This window comes from Stigmatopora nigra, chromosome 4 (assembly GCF_051989575.1).
Source record: "Stigmatopora nigra isolate UIUO_SnigA chromosome 4, RoL_Snig_1.1, whole genome shotgun sequence".
NCBI lineage: Eukaryota > Metazoa > Chordata > Actinopteri > Syngnathiformes > Syngnathidae > Stigmatopora > Stigmatopora nigra.
The window spans coordinates 4,691,964-4,715,575 of record NC_135511.1 but is presented as its reverse complement, the minus strand read 5'-3'; the positions used below and the strand labels follow the sequence as shown (position 1 = coordinate 4,715,575).

At 38.6% G+C, this 23,612-nt stretch overlaps 4 protein-coding genes and 1 non-coding gene across 6 annotated transcripts in view; 2 read left to right on the top strand and 3 right to left on the bottom strand.

Annotated features, from left to right (window-relative positions):
- Positions 1-6,716, bottom strand: part of adgrv1 (adhesion G protein-coupled receptor V1) — a 96,929-nt gene extending 90,213 nt beyond the window's left edge. Inside the window, exon 1 of the mRNA XM_077714886.1 lies at positions 6,447-6,716. Within this exon, the coding sequence (XP_077571012.1) occupies positions 6,447-6,465 (19 nt within the window). The 5' untranslated portion in view covers positions 6,466-6,716. The remainder of the gene's footprint in view (positions 1-6,446) is intronic.
- Positions 6,717-7,154: 438 nt separating this feature from the next.
- Positions 7,155-7,227, bottom strand: trnav-cac (transfer RNA valine (anticodon CAC)). The gene has a single exon. It is a non-coding gene; the product is annotated as a tRNA-Val (tRNA).
- A 676-nt stretch (positions 7,228-7,903) lies between these two features.
- Positions 7,904-15,015, top strand: lysmd3 (LysM, putative peptidoglycan-binding, domain containing 3). The gene is made up of 3 exons (XM_077715295.1): positions 7,904-8,060; positions 9,279-9,550; positions 13,661-15,015. The coding sequence occupies exons 1-3, from the start codon at positions 8,045-8,047 to the stop codon at positions 14,339-14,341; spliced, it is 969 nt and encodes a 322-aa protein (XP_077571421.1). The 5' UTR covers positions 7,904-8,044; the 3' UTR covers positions 14,342-15,015.
- polr3g (polymerase (RNA) III (DNA directed) polypeptide G) lies at positions 14,898-19,239 on the bottom strand. Of its 2 annotated transcripts, XM_077715297.1 has the most exons (8): positions 18,829-19,220; positions 18,620-18,752; positions 17,114-17,243; positions 16,764-16,829; positions 16,619-16,675; positions 16,307-16,371; positions 16,090-16,218; positions 14,898-15,196 (listed from the first exon to the last, which is right to left on the bottom strand). In XM_077715297.1, the coding sequence occupies exons 2-8, from the start codon at positions 18,728-18,730 to the stop codon at positions 15,107-15,109; spliced, it is 648 nt and encodes a 215-aa protein (XP_077571423.1). In that variant the 5' UTR covers positions 18,731-18,752; positions 18,829-19,220; the 3' UTR covers positions 14,898-15,106. The 2 variants fall into 2 exon arrangements, with proteins under 2 accessions (XP_077571423.1, XP_077571424.1); XM_077715298.1 differs by lacking the exon at positions 16,764-16,829 and having other exon boundaries at positions 16,619-16,723; positions 18,829-19,239.
- On the top strand, positions 19,097-23,072 carry mblac2 (metallo-beta-lactamase domain containing 2). The gene is made up of 3 exons (XM_077715296.1): positions 19,097-19,714; positions 21,286-21,500; positions 21,567-23,072. Exons 1-3 carry the CDS (start codon positions 19,273-19,275, stop codon positions 21,738-21,740), a joined length of 831 nt encoding a protein of 276 aa, XP_077571422.1. The 5' UTR covers positions 19,097-19,272; the 3' UTR covers positions 21,741-23,072.
- Positions 23,073-23,612: the final 540 nt, after the last annotated feature.

The window sequence follows — 23,612 nt, the reverse complement described above, 5'->3', positions numbered from 1 at the left end:
AGGTCAACACCCACAGATCAATTCCTTCTGATTTTTCATCATTTCTATATATTTGGGGGTATTTCAAGATTTCTTGTAGATTCTGTGATCTTTTGCAGTCACTTCCTGTTGATTTTGAATACAGCACTTATTAATGAAGTCATTGTTGTTTATTGACGCCTTGTGATGAGCCGCGGTGCCTCCACCTTAGTAAGTGTCGAGCCTCAGAAACCACCCACAGACTGCGTAGCCACAGCTAGCATTCCAGGTCAACTCACTAGCCCATAATTGCACTTTGCATGAAGTCTTTGGTTCTGCTATTTTTAGATCAGTCAGTGCACTCAGGGACGAAATAACGAAACATAATAATTGAGAACATCTAAAACATACATTGTGAAATGCACCAAAGTTTTGCATTTAAACTTATTTTAGAGAGCTATATCCCAAAACAGAGTAGTGTTTATTTTTAGGGGCAAAATCGAACACCCTGCCATTAGACCAGCAACAAAGAGTAGCGGTATGGGAGGAAATAAGGTGATGAATTGCAGTGAAATTCTTCCATTCCAACATAGAAAAGTTTGAATTGAATCCCCTCTTAAAAGAACAAAAACGTATGAGGTCACCCCTCAGCCTATTGTCACAAGATACTTCCCACCGTTCTTTTTTTTCTTCAGGGGGTGAGAGTCTGTCAATCAAATGTGCATTTTACTGTGAAAACGAAAACAGTTTTTCTGAGGTTTAGTCCATTCCTTGCATACCTCCAAAAAAAGCTGGAATGCGTTTCCCCTACTTAGGAAACAAGCAATGTATGAAAAGTATGAAAATAGTTTTTTTTCCTCCCCCATTTTACATCTGATTGTGGCCCTAATATATATAAATAAATTAATAACTAAATATATATATATATATATATATATATATATGTATATGTATATGTATATGTATATATATATATATATATATATATATATATATATATATATATATATATATATATATATATATATATATATATATATATATATATATATATATATATATATATATATATATATATATATATATATATATATATATATACATATACATATATACATATATACATATATTGCAGCACAAGTGGTTAGTGTGTCGGCCTCACAGCTCTGGGTTCAAGTCCAGGTCGGTTCACCTGTGTGGAGTTTGTTCCTCTGTGTGGGTTTCCTCCGGGTAATCTGATTTCCTCCCACATTGCAAAGACATGCATGGTAGGCTGATTGGACACTCTAAATTTCTCCTACGTATGGGTGAGAGCGTGAATGGTTGTTTGTCTCCTTTTGCCCTGCGATTGGCAGCACACCAATTCAAGGTGTCCCCCGTCTCTGGCCCGGAGTCAGCTGAGATAGGCTCCAGAACCCCCATAATGAGGATATAGCAGTTCAGAAAATGAGACGAGATGAGAACTCACATACCTTAATTACTATTAACAGCAAAAGATGTTCAATCCATTTTAACTGAGAAGGTTTCGAAACAAGCATTTTATTGCTTCTAGCCTTTTCCAGTTAAAATGAATTGGACGTCTATTGTCGTCAACGGGTGTTTTCAAAATAGATCCCGCTCTTTTACTCACCAACACAACTTAAACTTTGTCACTTGGACTGGCAGTGAATCAATTAAGCTAATAGTGGCTGCTTGGTCTGAAAAGGTAAAAAACATTTTCCGGGCTGATTATTTTGTGTGACAAAAAGTGATGGAACCAGACAGAAAGACACTTTGAGGGGATTAATCAACGTTGTGCTCACCACAACCTCGCAGACCAATGGGCCGAATAGGAACGCATATTACTTCATTGCATGTACGTAACCGCTTGGGCCTGGATGAAATGCTAATTGCCTTTCAAAAGCCAGGGACAGAGGCTGTGTTTTTATTGGGGAGAAGCCGGTCTTCACGTTCCACTGAATTTAAAGGAGCAAACTTTTGTTCTCGCATGGTACTTTTGAGGTTTTGCGCGCGTTACTGACATGGGCACAGTTCTCTTTTCTTTTGTTTCTACAACGTTTGGCAAGCAGCGCTCCACTCCAGAAAAATCCAAAGCGTATTATTCAGCGTGTCCTTTTCCCCTCTGTTGTAATTAAAGGCGCAGAAGTACACACATTCACAGTATTTTGGGTGTCGAGGCGACCCTTTAAAAGACTCCAAAGTGCAAGATGGCAGCACAAATGCTTGTGGCTTTCAAAGGTCTGTTTAATCTGAAATTGTCATTGGTTTGATATATTGATAGCAAAATGACCCCAAAATCAAAATCCTATTAGGAATAAGAGCCAGCACGTTTTTTATTTATTTTTATTTAATTCAAGTATTTATTTTCTGAACCGCTTAACGTCACTAGCGTTGCATGGGGTGCTGGAGCCTATCCCAGCTAACTTTGGGCACCAGGCGGGGACACCCTGAATCAGTGCCTAGCCAATTGTAGCACACAAGGAGACAGACAAGCATTCACGCGCATAGTCATACCTATAAGAAATTTTAAGGTTTCCCTGGATGTTTTTGTGATGTGGGAGGAAATCGCAGTACCCAGAGAAAACCCACAGAAACCCGGGGAACGTGTAAAATTCCATAAAGGCCTCTCCGAATCAGGGATCAAACCATTAAACTCAGAATTGTGGGGCTCATGCACTATCTCATCCAGTGGGACGTGCTAAATGTAATTATTTCGATCATTTTTGCGATGAGTCGGCTCATTGGCTGACGTATAAATGTTGTTTGTTGTTACACTAAATAACTCTGGTCTTCAGATTTTAACTGGAAATACTCATTGGAACCAAAAACACCAAGTTGGAATTTTAAAACTCTGTAATTGTATATTTATTCCAAAGTAATAGCTATTGTGCCCGATATGTATCAGATGAAATTTATAGTCCAAACATTTTGCAAAAACAAAAAAGCATGAAGTCAAATTTTCACAAAATCAATGCCAATTCAAGATGCTTTGGAAACAAACAGCAATTGCCAACTCCAAATGTTTAAAAATATCTTAGTTTGATTAAGTACAAATAATCAACTGCAAGTCTGACACCCTTGCTTTAAATGATAAGTCGACTATCAAAATAGTTATGAATTATAAACCAATTTGCTGGAGGTTTATTCATCACGGCGGGCTATACTATGAGTAAAACCCAAACATTAAAAAAGTGAACCTAATGCATCTATTTGAGACAAATACAAGCGCTGTGTCTCTGCCAAGACTAAATACACAACAATAAAGGACATCAAAAAGGGAAAAAGAAGCTGCTACAAGTGCAACCCCCCTGCAGTGATACACTAAGAACACACTATTTATTACACTTCCATCATTTTGGAGGAAATTACGTGGCCAAATAAAATGGGCAACTCAATGTATCTCAAAAAACAACTCGACAAAGAAACCTCAGGATTGTTGGCTATCCTTGTTGGTCCACCACTTCCATGTCCTGCTACTCCAAGGTCAGCAACCACTGAAACATGTCTTCCATCAGGCAGCAATTCACAATTATAGGATGTACGGAAACATGGCATTCAACATTGCCATTATACGGGACTTAACTATGATTTTGATTTATAATGTGTCAGCTGCGCCAGGCAAATAAAAAAAAAAACTTTACAGGATTTCTAGCCCTAGTGGTCTCCATTCACATTCAATCCGAAACACTAAAGTAACATTTTGAGCTGCGTTAGAGTGACGCACTTGACTCTAAACACTATTACTTATTTTCACGTTACCTTAACCGTAATGTTTGCCGACAAACATAAAACTGATTTTCTACTGGACCACTAAAAATTAATGATTGAATAGTTAAATTCGATTGAAAGCCTTATTACGTGTATACATTATATATTTTTATTCACTCAACATTTCCAGGGTTGTTAAGAGTGTGACAGGGTGAAGTAGTTGATGTTATACATGAGTGCAGGTGTTAAGTTAAAAAGGGACTCATGCCGCTTAGCATGCGTTAAACACACGGCGATGACGTAATGGGCACGCGCAAGTCACACAGTGATTAACCAATGGTCATAGACCTTGGTATAGTATAATAACAGGCTATTCAGACATTTCTCTAAGTTGGTTTGAAATACAACAAAGGACCTGTCTGATTATTTCACCCGTCTTTTAAAGGTATGTTGCTTTGTTTTGAATAACGATTGAGTGTGAGATGTGCAAGAGGCAATAGTAGCATGTGAGAAAGAACGTAATGCTTAGTGATGCTTGTTTACTTTTTTTATGTGTGCGCGTAAATGTGCGAGTCTCGGGTATTGTTTACAGCAAGCTACCTTCGGCCGCTGGTTATTTACTTTTTCATGTGTGCGAGTAAATGTGCGAGTCTCGGGTATTGTTTAAAGCGAGCTACCTTCGGCCGCTGGTTGTTTACTTTTTTTTTATGTGTGTGCGTGAATGTGTGCAGTATATGACGGCCGGAACAAAAGGTAACAAGTTACAATACTCATAAGTTATAATCGTTTATGCAGCAAGTACATTGCTTTGGATTATAACGGGTTGTTAATATGTTACTATGTATATATTTGAGTGTTATTGTATATTATGTTTTGTGTGAATTGCTTTGATATAACTAAAGTTGGTTTGAAATACAACAAAGGACCTGTCTGATTATTTCACCCGTCTTTTAAAGGCGAAATACCACCACCCCGTGAAAAATCACGGGTACAACAAGAGCAATGTCAATTTCACTCAATCCAACAATGATTCATTTTTTACAGTTATTTTAATTTTTGTTGTTGATGAGTGTAATTGGTTTTCTTTTATGGACTACACTATCACTACAGAAATCAAAGAATATTCACTGTTACTGACCAATCGCTAGGCAGCCCGTTGAATGAGTTGTTAGCATGTCGCCCTCACAGTTCTAGTGTCGTGGGTTCAATCCCAGGTTGGTTCCTCACTGTCTTCCCACATTGCAAGCACGTGCAGAATAGGCTGGTTGAAGACTCTAAATTGCCCCTAAGTACACAAATAGTTGTCTGTCTCATTGTGCCCTGTGATTGGCTGGACACCAATTTCGGCTGCCCCGTAGTTAGCTGGGATAGGCTTCACCACCACCCGTGACCCATGTGAGAATAAGTGGTTCAGAAAATGAATGAATATATGACCATTAGCTGCAATGCAAATCTCATCTCTTAGTTCAAATATCCATCGTTGTCAATTGCATGTAATGAAATAAGTCTCGAAAAATAGATTTTTTCTTGTTAACTTATCGAAACTATTCATCATGACTAAGAAAGTTTGGAAAAACAAAGACACCTAGTCAAAAAATACAGTTATGGTCATGTTTATTTTCCTCAATACACACACATTCTCTCACATAGGCAGCAATCATCCATCTCAGCCTGTCTCCTATGTGTGCAACACTTTGCATCAATGAGTAGCCCCCGCTTACAGGAGCGACCCCCTTTTGTTCCTCATTGCCATTAGGAGGCCGAGACAGAAAGAGGGCGAAGCAGGCACTAAAACAGTTTCCTCCCCGTGAATCACATTCGGGCCCTCACACGGGCCACTGGGGCGACCACATAAACATCAACAGACAAAGAGAGAAGAGTAAAAAAGATCTCAGGGGTTGTATGTGGACAAAATGGACAATATTAATCAATGTGCACAGGTTTTAAACAAGACCCAGTGAGGCTTTTTGGTAAAACAATTGCAAGACAGTTGGTGAGGAGCAGGTGTAAGTGCTGAATAGATACAGAACTGCTGCTCCCTCCCTTCTTATACTGGTGGGAGACGGCGGATTAAACCCAGGCAACAAAAGAGATTTACAAGAAAAGATGACATCATATCAAAGCAATTATACAAATAAACTGGACAGATTACTTAGGAATTGGAAAATATCAAGCGTTGCGACGAAATCCACCCGTATTGGCTTCATTTCTCAAGTGCGCTCGCTTAGAAGACTTAAAGCCCGGGAAACTCTACTATAAATTGGGGGACTTTTTTTTAACAAGAGGGTCCTCCCTTCCCGGTCTACAATTGTGTGCGGATCCCCTGTTTGATTTCAGTGGGCGAGGGGGAGAGCCCACACAAAGAGTAGCAGTCACACTGGAGATCCTGCATGTAACCATGGAAGCGTTTTGTCTCTGTCGTCAATGGACTCGACAGCCATTCATTTAATGATTGCGTTTAATCAATATTTAGACTCTTTGGGGAAGAAGCAGGGGGTGAAAGAAAATTAGCACCATGTCACGTTTAAGACCACCACAACAGTAGACGTTCAATTTAGACAGTTGGGCTACTATTGAATGGACATCTTACAATGCCATTGACGGGGATAGACGTCCAATTCATGTAAACTGAGTTCGTAGTAAGCAAGAAGTGAAACATAACCACTACTATAAGAATTTTAAACATGACACATTGTGCATCCCAAACTTTGTGAAGCAAAATACGTATTTTAAACTTAATAAATCAACTTTTTTTAAAAATGTAACACACAACAACTTACCTGACCACTCCAAGTCCATGTCGAATTCTTGTAAAACGACCTTCAGGTTGAGGAAAACATGGGTAAATTACCCTTCGACAACCCCCTTGATGGTGTGATAAATCGGCTATCCCCTTTGGGGGGGGCGTGCTTGGATTTCAAGTACTAATAATGTGAGATGGAGAGGGAATGCCATTTAAATCGTGAGGACTTCTCCTATCTGTCTCCACCGGTGAGTTGCAGCCATGTGACGGAAGATGTAGCGCACACAAACACACGGGAGCGCGCACGCCGAGCCGGTCCAAAGATTAGCGATTTGATCCACGCGCGCGTCCGGTTTGTTTCGAGGTGCTTGAAGCTAATGAGACTCGATGTTAAATTTAATCCCCCCACTAAGGATTCGTCTGGTCACGTTTGTTCGTTTTAAAGTGTCTTGTGGCGCCACCGTGCGGGATAATTGTGTATTGCTGTTGTGGTCAAAGGGTATGTAGTATATTATATACGTAACTCGTTATTAGGCTAAATGACATCCGGAAAAGTGACATTATAACAGTTGAAAGGTGTCAAATTTGTCGTTGAACAATATATTTTTTTTTTATTTTCAGAAAGAGTTATGTCGTTATATCTCTAAAATAGCATAATTTCTGTACTTTTTTGTTCTGAGGTCAATCAAATCAAAAGCATTTATTGTCATCATGCACAGCTCCGTACAACAGCAAAAATGCGATATGTTTCCGCCCGGTTTCGAACCGGGGACCTTTCGCGTGTGAGGCGAACGTGATAACCACTACACTACGGAAACGCTTGTCCACCCAATGAAAACCGCATTACTTATCAGGTAAAAATATACTGGAAATAATTCTCGACAAGAAACATTTTAAAATAATGAACATTCTTTATTTTATTTGTGCAAATGTTGAGTGAATACATTGTGTCTTTTGGTTTTAAATACATGTAGAACTGGCGCAATAAACAAATTAAAACGTTGACTAATATTGAATGTTTTATTTTCATTTGAATATAAATTCCCTTCTTGTACTTATTATTAATTGTTATATTACTTATTGACTATTGTATGTTTGTTTGTTGTTATTATTTGTGCACTTTTTGGTGAAGCTTTAAATCTCATTATACTTATAATGGCAATAAAAGCATTCACTTCAATTCAAGTATCCGGGAATCGGCGGCGCAAGTAGTTTATGACCAGTTTGCGTTAATAGGGGATTTTTTCCATTAAATACTCTTGTTGAATTCTCGATAGGTTTGAAGACAGATAAAAAACGAATAATCGTGCCTGTGATCTACGTTGTATGTTGTGAGAAACAAAATACACATCTCATCTAAACCATTTGAAAATCATTTTGAAATTGAGCAATTTATACCTATTTAAATTACACGCTCCTCCTCCGTCAAAAGACACACGCTCCACACAATTGGCTCTCAGAATAATTCAGACATCTAGTCAAATAAAAGTAATATGTCTATGGCAGCCGGCGTTGTGACGTCACGTGTGTGCGGACGTGGCCTTGAGCGACGACGCTTGCTAAACAGTAGCCAACTAGTAGATTCCGAGGACTTGAATCGGTAAGGAGCGACGGGCGGTAGTACCGCCCGTAGTTATGTTCACATCTTCAGGTAAGCGTGTTTTATTTATGTATTTATTCTTTTTTTAACCTCTCCGCTATATGTCTCTATAAACTAGATTTGTAATCGATTGAAATGTGGTCACCAAGCAGTCTTACAACGCTAGTTAGCATTAGCCCGAGATAAACAGATGGGATTTTAGTTTGCTTATGTCGCTGAGTATTTGAGCTTTAAGATTTTTTTTCACTATTTAATCACTGGAAAACCATTACATTTCATGTAGCTTTAAAAACGTTATTCGAATTTCATAGATGAAAAGTGTTGGATACATAAATACATTATAATCAAACATCCTAGGAGTCATATCAAGTTATCATATGAATAATTAGATTGTGATTTGTAGCTTGTCTTTAACGTGTTAATTTTATGCTTGGCCATAATGCTCTAAAATACTCTGAAATGTGGAAAGCAACACTACTTCCAACATAATCATCTGTAATCTGTACAATAAGGGCAATAATGTATACAACATGGGGACTAATTAACGTTATACTCCCCTGCTTTATCTATTTTAAAATTATAGTGTCTAATTTTTTTCTGTACTGTTTTTCTAACATTGATCACAGAATGACAAAAAAGGTATTGGATTTTTAATTAACTCATTGGCTGCCTTTGATGTGAACAAACCCACTGAGTGAACCCCTTTTTTTTTTTAGTTTTAAACGATTAACACTTCTCTTCATATGTATCTTATTTGCAAGAATGATATTAACAAAAAGTTTGCTCAATAAAAAAAACTTCAATTCTAGTTAGTGAACCCCTTGGTAATTATGTTCAAATATAAAGCAATATAAATATGACTCATTGTTGTAAATTTGGTCAATCAATTTAGGGCCATTTCTATTTGTTCAAACTGATACATTTAGCATTCAATTAAGTTGACCTATTTTCCTCATATTTTGCAGAACTATAAAAAAATCCTCTTAAATATGGAAATATGGATTTGATAACATCTCAAAGTTTTCAACGGCAATGTCTAAACGACAAATTCTGGAAATGTTGACAGTTTTGAATGTGGTAAAACTAAAATTAGGTCACCTTTTCTAGGTCAATGTCAGTAGTTACATTGAGACAGGAAACCTAATGTGCCGTGAAACAAGAAAACAAGTGCAGCTCACACATAGCAACACATTTTTGTAATTTACTATACAGAAACTGCACTTTTACTGCCATATCTGTATAAGTTACTATTTAATTTCTCTAATCTAGTGAAAATGAGTGCACGGCCCCCGAACTATGGCTTCCAGTCGCCCACCATGGTTCAACCTGCCAACGGGGGTCACGCTTACTTGTTCTCGGCCACTGCTTCCGAGAATGAACTGTCCGAGGAGGACGGGGAGACATATGAGCTACGACCGCGTGGCAAGGAGCGCTCTCGGAGGAGCAACTCCAGGGAGAAGATGGACGACATCATCTACCTGAACCGAGACATTCACGAGGGGGACACGCTGAACAGCATTGCCTTGCAGTATCATTGTTCAGTAAGTTTTCACCCATAACTGTTTTATGATCTAAGCAAAAATTATTCTTTGTACGGTAATGTGGGTTGGGACAAACATTCATTATTCTAACAGAGAAAAAGCTCAATATTGAGATTAAAATCGAGCTATTATGAGGTTAAAATCGAAATATGAAATCATAGATTGTACTATAACAAAATTCAAATCATAATATTATGAGTTTGAAGTCATTCTGTTGCTTATTTTATGTAAAGTAAATCTCAGAAATACCACCTGTAATGATTTTTCTTAAGATTTTACATTTAAACTAACACATTTGTACTCCCCATTAAAATTATGAATATGGAGGTGAAAATTGGGAATTAGGGGGCGGCTTATATGCGAGAAATTGCACAATTCAACAAAAAAGCTCTTTTCAACAATATCTCAGATCAGACATTTTCCCATGGTAATCTTTTATGCAATGTACTGACCAAGCTCTCTATTCATCAAATTTCTATTGTTGAGTTTGTGCAGTTTATTGCTGAAAGGTAGAATACACCCTGGGCTGATTGCTATTAATTCGCTTGGTAATTACAGAACAGAGACATTCACACGCACACTTTTTTTCAGTCATGAAGGAGGAATGGGAACATACCCTACCTGCTTTACCGCAAGTGTTGTTCAAATTCATACCTGACAATTTTACTTAAGTCCACATTACATAGAAAACCTGGTGAAAGAAACTTCTGTAGTCAATCTTATATGTATATACTATATTTTAACACCTATAGGGACCACTTAAAAGTCTAAAAGGACACACTGCTTTTGTTGTGCTAGCATGATACACAGCATAGCATGCATGCTGGCGTATGTATTTTCTGACTTTTTATTCTGAGATGAAGAGGAAATAAATGACTGCAAAATAATGCATTATATAACAAACAACCAAAAAATTGCCATGTCAGGTTTTTCCATTTCATTCAGCCCTATGTGATACCCACTTTCCTCGATTCCAATGAAGGTTTTAGTGCGGGTGTCAAAGTGGCGGCCCGGGGGCTAAATCTGGCTTGCCGCATCATTTTGTGTGGCCCGGAAAAATAAATCTTGAGTGCGACTTTCTGTTTTAGCATCAAATTAAAATGAAGAGTATAGATGTAAATTAATTTTCCTGTCCTTTTCAAATCAATATTTGTAATTTTTTTTAATCCATTTTGTCTGTTTTTAGTTCAAAAATCATTTTGTAAAATCTAAAAATATATTTTAAAAAAAGCTCAAATAAACCTGTTTTAGATCTATAAAAATACTGAATATTCAAGGCTTTTAAACCAGTTCTTTTAATCCATTTTTTAAAAAAATAATAATAATTAAACATATCTAAAATGGTCCAGCCCACGTGAAATCAAGTTGACGTTAAAGCGGCCAAGCGGACCAACCTGAGTCTGACACCCTTGATCTAAGTGATTGCATCAAGCTTTTCTTACAAGGAAGATGTTGAGAGGAAATTAAAACATAGTTCGGGTAGGTGGATTTGTCAGTCAGCACCGAGTTGTGAAGGGAGGCATCTGAAACAGGTACTGTCCCACCAAAGGTTGCCAAATTCAAGCATATAATTAGAGACTAAGAAGTAGCTATCACTGCTCATAATTGTTCTAAAACTGCCATGCAAGCCCAAGCCATGACATTACTTCCTCCATATTTCTCCTATGCGCTTGTATGTTTTGGATCATAAACAGATACTTTGTTTCTCCATATTCTGGTTTTTCCATCATTATGGTAGAGGTTAATCTCGATCTGCTCAATCTGTAACGCTTTGTTTCAAAATCTTTTGTCGGTGATCTTTGTACTTATTTACCGGCCTTCAGATTATTCTTGCTGATGAGTGGTTTGCATCTTTTTGGAATGGCTTCTATATTATTTTTTCTTTTGAAGTCTTTTTTGAGCAGTGGATTGTGACACTATCACCCCTGGAAGTTGGCAGTGATGTCCGCTAGCAGTTCCTTTTTAGAGTTATTTTTGTTTTTCTTCAGAGCTCTTTCTTGAAATTGTTAGAGTGGTTATGCCTATTGTTTGTGCAATAGCTCTAAGCCTATTTTACCTCGTGTTTGGTTAACAGAATAAAGGTTTACCACAATAATCGCTAATTTCAGTATATTGTAATTCCGTCATAAATAGAAGTTCGCAATTCTCAAAAACAAATTCAAATGAATTGACCTTAAATCATTTGATAAAAACTCATTGATTGCCTTTAACAAAACTAGATGTCAAATCGTCTTCATCTGTCATCCAAAGTTCAAATGGGTTGGATGTCTGTCGACTAGTTATAGACTCCTATAAAGAATTTTAATTTGGGCTTTTGTTCCAACTGATGCAACACAGACAGTTTAACCCAATTTTTCTTGCCTGCAAGTTGCCTGTTAACATTTGGCTTGAAGGTTGTCCATCATGTAGCCTGGGGTGTTACTTCACTAAGCTTAATAAAACACATCTGGACTTTCAGGTTTGTTGAATCTGCTTAACTTTCTCCCAAAGTACTTCCATTGTTGTGACAAAATACTAAAGTAATTTTCAGTTTTTAATGGAGTAAAATCTCGCAATTATAATGACTCAATGGGTGTGCTGATGTTCTAGAATGCATTAATCAGCACAATGCATTTCTTCTCTGGACAAGGACACTCTTACTTATATATAAAACAAATTAAGTAGACTACTTAGCAGCTTTTACTTTGTTTGTTTTTTTTACAGTTACTACTTTGAACCCAAAAACTGTTCATTAGCCTTGCAGTGGTTAATGTCATAGTCGTAATCAATACATAAATGATTTAATGGGCTCTATTACTCCTTTTATTTGCCCTTGTGCTGTTGATTTTAAGGAGTTGGAATATTTTGAGGATGCATCGCTGAACCTTTGCAGTAAGGCTGCAACAAAGTTCATTCATTCATTTTCTGAACTGCTTACAGGGGTGGTGGGGGGTGCTGGAGCCTATCCCAGCTGATTTCAGGCACCAGGCTGAAGGCACCATGAATTGATGGCCAGCCAATTAAAGGGCATGAGGAAATGGGCAAGCATTCATACTCGCACTCATACCTAAGAGTGTCTAACCAGCCTACTATGCATCTTTTTGGAATGTAAGCCCGGAGGAGAACCTGCAAACTCCACATTGAGGACTGACCTGGGATTGAACCCACAACCCCAGAATTGTGAGGCCAACGCGCTAACATGTAGAATATACTGTTCTAAAAAATTGTTGTCGCCAAATAGCATTTGATCTGACTTAGTCATTTTGTTTCACTAATCGGTAACCATGATTACTGTCCCTGCCGATTAGCATCTGAATCCACACCTCATAGCAAATGTTAATCCTTGATAACTAACACACTGCATACATTTACACATAACATTGAATTTATCATTGGATGGAGTCTGGCTATTATTTAAAACTAGCTTTTTAGCTCCATCCCATGATCAAATTGACAAAAAATACTTTTAACTTATGAGTCTTGGCTGAATGTATTTTCTTAATGAAATGAAAAATACTGGCGTATAATCATGTTTTTGTACACAACTACACACACTTAATGTGTGTAGAGGAGAGTTTGGGACTATATCAGTCAGAGTAAGTTGAGGGTGGAAATGTCAGGAAAGAGGGCTAGAAGAATATACATGGGTATAGTATAGTGAGGGAGGACATGAAAGTGACTGATTTTGGGGATGAGGATGGAAAGGACAGGTTGAAATGGAAAAGGTTGATTCGCTGTGGCAACACCTTGCAGGGAAATGCTGTATTATTTCACCTTTCCTCAGCATGAAATGTGATATTTGAAAACAGGTCCACAGAACTTGTTGGGTGGAAATGCTGTGGTCCATGTCCAATATAGACAGGGTGCCTTATTATCCAGTGTGCTTTATATGTATCATAAAGAATAAATAAAATGTGTCATTCGTTGAGGATGTGCCTAAAAATGCAGTGCTCCTTATAATCGTTAAAATATGATATATTAAAGTTCACTAAAAATGTCAAAATCCACGCTGAAACTCGTAAGCAGAAGCCACTTTTGCTAATAGGACTCAGCACTGAAGAAAAAAAAAAGGTAGCTATAATAGGAGTGACCCTAAATGTCCGCCTCAATTGCAGTTTTCTGTGTTCTCAGGTGACGGATCTAAAACGCTCCAACAGCCTGGTGGCAGAGCAGGACTTCTTCGCTCTGCGTTCAGTGAAAATCCCCGTCAAGCGTTTTAGCATGCTGACTGAAACTTACAACAGCGTACCTCTCAAACAGGCTTTCCCTGGCGAATCCCGGTGCCCGAATCCCAGTTGCTCCACGGACCTCCACCCGCCAGAGTTGTCCACTGATTCTTCCTCTTCCACAGACAGCGTGGAAGGCTACCTTCAGGTGAAGGACAAGGACATCGAGCAACTGGTCAAATCCTCTGAGCCATCCAGGAGCAACCTTCACGAGGTTGTGTCCTCCTTGACGGCCCAACCCGTGCTACCCTCGCCGGGAAAAGTGGAATACAAACCGGCGGAGAAAAAGGACCCGTATTACGGAGCCGACTGGGGCATGCGGTGGTGGACGGCGGTGGTCATCATGCTGGTGGTTGGAATTATCACGCCCGTCTTTTACCTGCTATACTATGAAGTCCTTATGAAAGGTGAAGTCGGGCATCACGGTACAGATGTAGATATTCCCAGCCTTGAGCTCGCCGCACATGAGCACGTTCCACTAGAAAACCATCAGGTAGGAACATACCCCTCACGCCACGCTGCAGGGGTCCCTCAGGAAGCCCCTCAACTACTCAAAGTGGACAGTTCACCACATGCAAAGACATGATTAGTCTCTAGTGGAACACATTTATGCATTTCGAACTCAGTGAACCTGGACTTGTGGTTCATCCCAACCATGCTGCTACTTTAATGCGAAGCAACATCTTTTGTGTTTAAATATGTGCAAAGGTGTAATAAAAATTAAAATGGCTTAGTTCTAAATTTTGGTCATAAGAAAGAGTTAGATTTAAGCAATTTAAAATTATTTACAAGTTTCTTATTCCTGTCTTTTTGTCAAAATAAGGATCAAATTTAACACTAATCACCAAAAATATTTTTCCTCAGTTCATTAGCTGCCTATGATGGTGATAGACATTTATTCCATTTAAACTGCTTTTCCAAATGGATTGGATGGCTATCCCTGTCAAATTTTTTTAAATTAAATTTGTTTGAAAATTATGATTGCTCACAATGTACTTAATATAGATCTAATATATTTAATTCAAGACAATTGAGCCAGTCTAAACCATTAGTATTCAAAAGTCTTGAGTTCATTTTCTCCATATTTTTCTTTTTGATAGCCTGGGTACTGCATAAAAAATGGTTCAATGATGAAAATGAGATATTGCACAATTTCCATAGAGGATTTTTTTATAACATCACCTCTGTTGACAATGTGCCTTTGAAGCTGTAAATGTTGCATACAGGCTGGAGAGTAAAATAAATATATTTTCAAATATTGCCAGCGTCCATTCACTTTGGCGTGTCTTATTTACACATTTTTTAGGGATCATTCACAATCTTAAAGGAAATGTAATAAGTTGAGGTAGACTTAATACGTTGCTTCGCCATCCATGTTGTCATCACTCCCTGCAGCAAAGTCTTCACCGTTGTCAAAGTAGTTGTCAATATAGTCGTTGTCCTGTTACAAATGAAAACATTTAAAATCTAGTTTCCAGGTTTGACATATTGTTGGCACATCTGCAGTTTGTTGGGTAGCAACTAATCAAACAATAGGACGCAGTTTGCATGGAAAATGTCAGATTGCTTTTAAGATGAAATTTGACATACTTAAGCTGTCAATACAAATTTAACATCTTACAATTACTTGGGTTCAAGGGAGGTTGGGCCAATTATGTAGTTGCCAAGACATATTTAACATTTTACGCTTACTTTGGTTTAAGGAAAGTTGGCCCAATTTATTCTATAATGCTCCAAATACAGTGTATAATATCCACAATTTAATTGTTATTTTATTTTTTTGTTAAAAAGTATTGGAATCAATTGAAGCAGTCATCTTTTCTTTTTATAATTAACCCTTTCATGCACATTTTGTTCACTTTTCTCAACCCTTTGATGGGACTAATTTACCACAAAGCCACCATTGACTCATCTAGACATTTTTCGACGGAAGGTTTGCTCTTAAGCTTTTAAGAAACCAGATTGCAAAATTATATTCTCTTCGGTTGGAATGAAAACCTGCGTCCACTGAGAACCTTGAGGGCATTTACATGTAAAATGAAACTCTACTCAGGAAAATTTCAAGTTATGAAAGCACTTCTGGCAACAATTAAATTTGCGAGTAGAGGCGTCAACAATGTTATAAAGTACTTTGACCTACATTGAATGTGTTCATGCATCTTTGTATGTGTACTGTAAGCTAAAGTGACAAAACACCGTTTTTATCCCCTCGATTTCAGATATATCTTGGTTTTTGCAATCGAACTGCCTCTTAAAACACCCTAAATCTTACCACACACAACCAGGATTCAAACACAAAAAATATAACAAAAGGTGGTTCTAAAAATAACTCACTTCAACTTCCTCTTCTTCATATTCCTCCTCTTCAATCTCCTCCTCCTCATCACCACCACCACCCTCATTTTCTTTGTTCTTTGGCTTCTCCTCATCTGATTTGTCATTGTCACCTTTCTTTTCCAGCTCCTTATTTATCGACATGAACATCCCATAAAGAATAGCAACATTTCATTCAAGCAAATGACAGAAAAAAAGACCAGACTACTGTACTCACATCCAACTTGTTCAGTACTTCTTTTGCAGCTTTGCTGCTTATCTTCCCTCTTTTCTTCTTTGGGCCTGGAACATGGAGTTAGTTTGTCTTTACACCAAAATTATTTTAACTATTTGGAAAATGATGGTCACATTAAGCTCTTCTGAAAAGAAGTTTAAAAAAAAGATGTAAAATTGTATTAGTAAATAAAAATGCCAAATAATTCAAGCTACTATTTTCTTAAAAAGAAAAAATAGATAACATTACCGACATGAATGGTAGCCAACTAACTAAATTGTGCTTTGCCGTCCCTTTATTATAAATACTGCATACCTGCTTTCTTGTCCGTTTTATTTTGCGGCATCAATTCTTTGGGAAAGACGTTCCAGTCTTTAAAATATACAAACAGGCAAAAAAATATTATCCATCCTCGTAATCCTGCAAAAGTGTGTTGAAGAAAAAAAAATGAAAAATGAACCTGGTATCCATTCATCTTTAGCTTTTTGTTTCTCCTTCAAGTATCTCTCTGTGTATTTCTCCAGATCTGTTTCAAATTTAAAAAAAAAGAATGAGTTTGGAACTCAGAAATTCAGCATTGCTAAGAATCCATTTTGTTCCATAAGTCAATTGTCCAATATTAAAACTCCATAAATCGACCTGTCTGGGATATTGGCAGGAGATCAAACAACATTCTTCCACAAAGCCATCTTTTTTACCCCTTATAAAAGGATCATATAGAAAATATCTCCCTTGTTGAGTGCTCTCTTGTCGTCTAGCCAATTCTTATTGGATCTTCCCTATCTAACGACATGTTTGAAAAGCTCTCACCCCTCTTATTGGTCTGAAACTTGAGGTTGCGTGGCATCCGTTGCATTACTCCCCGCATCTCCTGTTTGAGAGCCAGCATGTATTCCATATCCTCGCCCACTTTGAGCGGGACAGGCTTGAAGTCGGTGGGCTATGAAAAGAATGAGGATGCATTTGGTACAATAACAGTAGTTAAGACATCGTGTTGTATATCAATAGAATTTTTCCAAATGCATTGTTGACCTGCAGATAATTTTATAAAAGTAAAAATATACATATAATTACAAGTTTAAGTTTAGTATTTTGTTATACACCTATAACAGGAATGGACTAATGTACTTGCCTTGTATTATTCCAATTTGTAACCTCAGAAGAAAAAGTTGGGCAAATTTACTTTGAATGGAGTATCAATTTCTTCCAAATAATTAGACAAATGGATGGCATGGCAGCAGAATGGTTAGCATTTCCCGAATATTCAATCCAATCCAATGTCAATAAAAATCAGTTAAAAGAAAATTTAATGTAGCTAAAAAAAAAAGAAGAAAATTGGATTTAAAACCAAACTATTCTAATTCAATTTGACTGGCGATTGAACAATTTCTGCCATGCTTCCGAGTCAAAATACATGGGATGTCTATCACTCCTCACAGCAACAACTTGGATTAAACAGGAAACAAATGTATTTTTTTCAAAATGGGTATTGGCAGTCATTCGCATGTAATGGCACTTAATGACACTTAATGACAACCACATTTAACAGGTAAACACTGCCATTTTAGTGACAATGAATCAAATTCCTAATATCCCATTTGAGATGTTGCCACAGCCAATTGGCAATCTCAGCAGCAGCTTTCAACAAAAAAATAATGTTATAGAAAGGACACCAATTTAAACAAATCAACATTTCATTACTGTTTCTTAAAAGGTGTCATTTACTCATCTCATTTTTGGAACCGCTTTATCCTCACTAGGGTGGTGAGGGTGCTGGAGCTTATCCCAGCTGACTTCAGGCTAGCGGTGGGGAACACCCTGAATTGGTGGCCAGCCAATCGCAGGGCACAAGGAGACAACCATTCCCACTCACACTCATACCTAGGGGCAATTTAGAATGTCCAATCAACCACTGCATGTCTTAGGAATGTGGGAGGGAACCAGAGTACCCAGAGAAAACCCACACAAAGAACATGCAAACTCCAACACAGGTGGACCGACCAGATATCCCACTGAGAACCACTCGTCACCCGGTGTCTCTTTGATTGGATTGTGAAAAAAAGTTCTCATTTTTGTGTCAATTTAGATTTAAAAAATCAATTCATACATTTTAAAATGTGATGTTTACCCGTTTACCTGATTCAGATCTTCTGAAAATTATTGATTACAAAAATCAATTAATACATTTTTAAATATGATGTTTACCTGATTCCGATCTTCTGAAAATAACACGATCGGGCCCGATTTCCAATTTCACGATAGATAGAGTGTACTTGTAATGTATTCAGTGTTGGTATGTATGCACTGGAAACTTACAGGAAAGAGTGGACTGGGCCCCACCCTGGCTTCTGGCATGCTGCCCCTGCCGATGCCCAGTGCCTCAATATTGAAGGTGAACGCAGCCACCCCACGGCCCTTCCCTGCCATGCTGACAGAACCGCCACTGCACCTGATGAGTGCCGTCATCATGGTCAGTCATGCTCTTCAAAAAATGCACGTGTCTATAACGGTGTGATCATACTTACAACTAAAAGAGTGTTAACAGCTGTCAAGCTCCCTCAAAAGTCAACGACGTTTGTCGTCAAGCGCTATCTTGTCTTTAGCGTCCACATTACGTTCTTATACAACTACTTTGTCGCTAATTTGACAAGAGTTGTGTTTGCTACCACACCACACCGGTCAGCGTTCACATGTGCTCAGCTGGCTTTAACGAGCCATGCGTGACGTTGCGTGATTTTGCAGCCAATGGTTGTAGGCGTGAGTAATTTCTACTTCCGTACTTTTGTCCAATTCCCGCGGTCTCTCTCTGCAAAGGGCGTGTCCGTAGCCGCGGCGTTAGCCTCAATGGAAACACTCGCTTCTCGGCTCTCCCCTCGAGCTAGCGTCCGCGCGACCACCAAAGCGACCACAAAATTGATTTGACAGCCCGATTAGCGCTTCATCCACGCGTGAAACCTGCATGAATTGGGATGTCCGCGGCAGACTGGTACGCTCACAAGAATCTAGGCGACGGCCTCTACTGGATCCAGGAACGCTTCTACCAGTCGCAGAACCGGGCTAACATATGGCTGCTACGCGGCTCCCATCAGGACCTGGTCATCGACACGGGACTGGGCTTGAGGAGCTTGCCGGACTACATCGACGCCATGGGGTTGCTGGGCAAGGACCAGCAGCGGAAGAACCCGCTGTTGGCCATTGCCACCCACGCCCACTTTGACCATTCGGGCGGCCTGCATCAGTTCCAACAGGTGGGCGTCCACAGCGCCGAGGTGGAGGCTCTGGTCAACGGGGACAACTACGAGACGGTCACTTGGCTCAGTGACCGGGAGATCGCCCAGGCTCCTAGTCCTGGATGGAGGGCGAGGCACTATAAAGTCAAGGCTGTGCAGCCCACGCACATCCTGCAGGAAGGTAAGACGCCGGATCGATCGGTGGCTCCTTCTGTCACGGTTGGCCACGCTTGATTGGCTGATTAGCCATCCATTTTTACCCAATGGCTGCCATTGATGGCGATAGATGTCTAATCCATCTGAAATGGGAGAGCATTAGATCACTTTTTGGATTGAAAACAATTTAAAAATCTGGAAATATTTTTCATTTCATACTATGTCCCCTTTATAAATAGTCATTCTCATCAAAGTTTTAACGACGGAACCTCTAAAATGAAAATCGAATATTACACACTGACCTAATGTCACCAAAAGTTGCGGTTTGAGTGATGCAAAAATAAATAATGTAATGTTTTAAATCACATCATTTTGGTATGACTTTTCTCCAAATATTACTTAAATCTCTTTATCCTCATCTCATTTTCTGAACCCCTTTATCCTGACTTCGGGCCAGAGGCGGAGGACACCCTGAATTGGTGGTCAGCCAATCGCAGGGCACGAGGAGACAAACAGATATGCATGCTCACAATCATACTTAAGGGTAATTTTAGACTGTCCAATCAGCCTACCATGCATCTCTTTGGAATATTGAAGTTCTCACTCTTAATGCCCCTTGATGGACTTGGCAAGGCAAATGATTGCATTCTTGCTGTAAATGCATCATTGACACAATTACTAGATGTTTAAGTGTGATTATAGGGTTCACCACCTGAGAAGTTGACATGCCTCGTTACTGTTGGCAAAAATACCAAACAAATAACATTGACTTTGGCTATGGTTGAAAGGATCTTATAAAAAATAGGTCACCTATTAAACTGTGCTTCTCTTTATTGCAATTGCAGTCCATCAAACGCACACACCGGTTCTGCTGTGTCAGTAATTACTGGATGCATGCAAGCATGACTCAGAGCAGTGTTTAATCCCTTGCAAGGAATGAATATAAGACTTACAAAAGAAGTAGTCAAACCCTTGGCAATGTCACTTATTGTCTTAAACAGCCTGTGTTTGCCCCTATTTCTCAACTACATTTAAAACATTGACATAAAATTTCTCAATATGTCCGACATACCATCTTAATCCGTTCCAGGACTGAGAACGTTTGAATTCAAAACAAATTAATTTGCTCCAACCCTCTGAAAAAACACCAAAATCAGGATATTGGATTGGAAAAAAAATGTTTTACTTCTTTTAATTTGCCATCTATTAACAAAGTTACACATAACTAGTGGTTTAATAGTGATAAAATGTGTTTAATATAACTAAAATTGGGCGGTGTTGTATGCACAAGTTTACTTTATTACCCAGAAAGCCCTCTTTTTGCAACGCACATGCGTTTCCTGGTCGAAAGTTGTCTGAATAAATTGTTCAGTGCTCGTAGATATGTGTTTAGACGAAAGAGATGCGGCAAAAAAAAGACGGTGCGCTACATTGATAAACAGCCTCTCATGTTATGACCACCTGGCTTGGTCTCATCTCGTAATTTTGATCGTATCGCGGGCGAATTATTCAACCAAAATTTTCGTTGTACCACGAGCATGTCATAGGTCAAGTTACCACTGTATTCATCTTCCATACTGTGCTTCCCCCTTTAAGGTGACGTCATCAATCTGGGCGACAGACAGTTAACAGTGCTTCACATGCCGGGCCACTCACGGGGCAGCATCTGTCTCCATGACGCCGACAACAAGCTTCTGTTTAGCGGCGACGTGGTGTACGACGGTGCCATGATCGACTGGCTGCCGTACAGCCACGTCAGCGACTACATCGGCAGCTGCGAGCGCCTGGTAGGCCTGGTGGACAGTGAACAGGTAAGATCATTTCAGTGCCACTCATCCACACACTATGTGAGAAACTAAATGTCATTGCACACGCAGGTGGATCAAGTCCTGCCAGGACATTATAACACCTTCGGCGCCAAACGCCTCCACCGCATTGCCAGTTCATACATTAGCAGAGCCGGAACATGCCCGGCCAAGTTTTCCACTTGGGCTTGGAGCACCGTGGCCGGCGTGGCGCTCAGGGCGTCGAACCCGCGTGGCATTTGCTGAGTTCAACCCCCCCGCTGGGGTTTAGCATCCTGTACAAAAGAAAATACAATGTAATTGTTGCCAAATTTTATTTCTTGCCATGAATGGTACTGACCTATGTAATGTTATGATAGTATACTGATGTAATGCTCGAGGTTAATATACAGTTTTGGAAAAAAAATAAGAGACCAAAAACATTTTATAAGGACAACTCTCCCAATTCCATTCTTATTAATTAGCTGAAATCCTGCACATTTCGCAAAAATTGAATTCAACGTGTCAGGTTTTGAGATAGGATGAACAAACAGTTTGAGTAACTCGCTCCCTCTAGTGTTGAAGATAGGAAGTGCAATAAAATGTAGGCTGGATTAAGGCATCTTGGTAAAACCGTATTCAATTATTATCTTCATAATTTCTTGCGCATCAATAAACAGCCATAGTTCCCCTCTGTACAGTAGTTTGGACTTCCCTGTTTTATTTAATACATATTTAAGAACATAATAATAATATTAAATACCTAAAGTCAAGGCCTGGCAAATGAGTGGTCAGCCTCACTGTTCTGAGGTCCCGGGTTAGAATCCAGGCCGATCTTCCAATGTGGAGTTTGTGTGTTCTCCCTGGGCCCGCGTGGCTTTTTTCCAGGTACTCTGGTTTCCTCCCACATTCCAAAAACATGGTTTGTAGGCTAATTGGACACTCTAAATTGCCCCTAGGTATTGGTGTGAGTGTGAATGGTTGACCGTCTCCCCACCGATTCAGGATGTACCTCCGCCTCTGGCCCGAAGTCACCTGGGATCAGCTCCAGCACCCCCCCCCCCTCAGTCCTTCTGAGGATAAGCAGTCAGAAAATGAATGATACATCAAGTTAACATTACATATTTATATTAAATAATTAAAATTAAAAACAAAATACATTTAATAGCAGCAGTTAAATAAATATATATATATATATTAGTGTTCATAGTCCAGCTATTCATAGTTTTGGTTTCCAATGCACATATAGAGCCAAATTTTGATATCTGAAGCGATGATTTGACTGAATAGTTAGGCATTTGTCCACTGTCAAAATAATTGGTGGCCGCTCTACTGGTACAGGTCTCTTTATTTCTTTCTAAACTGTAACTTGATTTTTTTAATTTAAATATGTATAGCACATGTGAAGTGAAAATAGCACAAACACTGAAGGTATTGAAGCCCAGTATAAAAGGCCATACTATTTGTCTATGCACTTTGCACACACTCAGCATCTGCTACCTCCCTTGTATGTTTAAGTGCTTTGTACTATTGGTGAATTTAAGGCTTGGTGCCTATATGATTGATAATAAAGCCTTGTTTCGATCTTCCTTTGAGATGTTTATATATATATATATATATTTCATCTTTGCTTTGCCGCAAAATAGATTAACAACACGATCTAACCAACTAACTATCTTTTGTGGTTTATACCCTTTATGGGAACAAATTTTAGTATACTATTTAATTTAGTATTAGTGTTGGCCTTGCATGATTTAGGCAACAAAATAATAATTTTTTTTAATTTTATTTAGTAAAAACAATTAAATGGTTGTTTGCCTTTGTTGTGAATGTTAACTTTAAAAAAAAGTTACTGAAAAAAATAGTTACCAAACACTCCTAATAAATTTTTTTCATAATTGCCAATGTTATTTTCACAGTTATTCAGTTCAAAAAAACAATTTCTTTTTTAAAAAGCCAACTTTTTGTATCTTTAACTTTAATGTTGCACATCATCTGTTCTTCAATCTTTTATTTGAACCCAAAGTAAGTACGTGTTTAATAAAATTATCACATTTTTAGTAGTTGTTTCTGTCAAATGGTAGAAGATTGGAAAAAAAGCATAAATAGGACACCCATTCATGGTGGCGTGATAACAGG

Coding starts and splice junctions, on each gene's coding strand:
- lysmd3 (XM_077715295.1), top strand. Junction 9,551..13,660: donor CCTTGCAGTATCATTGTTCA/GTAAGTTTTCAC, acceptor CTGTGTTCTCAG/GTGACGGATCTAAAACGCTC.
- polr3g (XM_077715297.1), bottom strand. CDS start 18,730: ATGGCAGGGAAGGGCCGTGGGGTGGCTGCGTTCACCTTCAATATTGAG. Junction 16,219..16,306: donor AAGTACTGAACAAGTTGGAT/GTGAGTACAGTA, acceptor TCGATAAATAAG/GAGCTGGAAAAGAAAGGTGA. Junction 15,197..16,089: donor ATGAAGAAGAGGAAGTTGAA/GTGAGTTATTTT, acceptor CATTTGTAACAG/GACAACGACTATATTGACAA.
- mblac2 (XM_077715296.1), top strand. CDS start 19,273: ATGTCCGCGGCAGACTGGTACGCTCACAAGAATCTAGGCGACGGCCTC. Junction 19,715..21,285: donor CACGCACATCCTGCAGGAAG/GTAAGACGCCGG, acceptor TCCCCCTTTAAG/GTGACGTCATCAATCTGGGC. Junction 21,501..21,566: donor GCCTGGTGGACAGTGAACAG/GTAAGATCATTT, acceptor TTGCACACGCAG/GTGGATCAAGTCCTGCCAGG.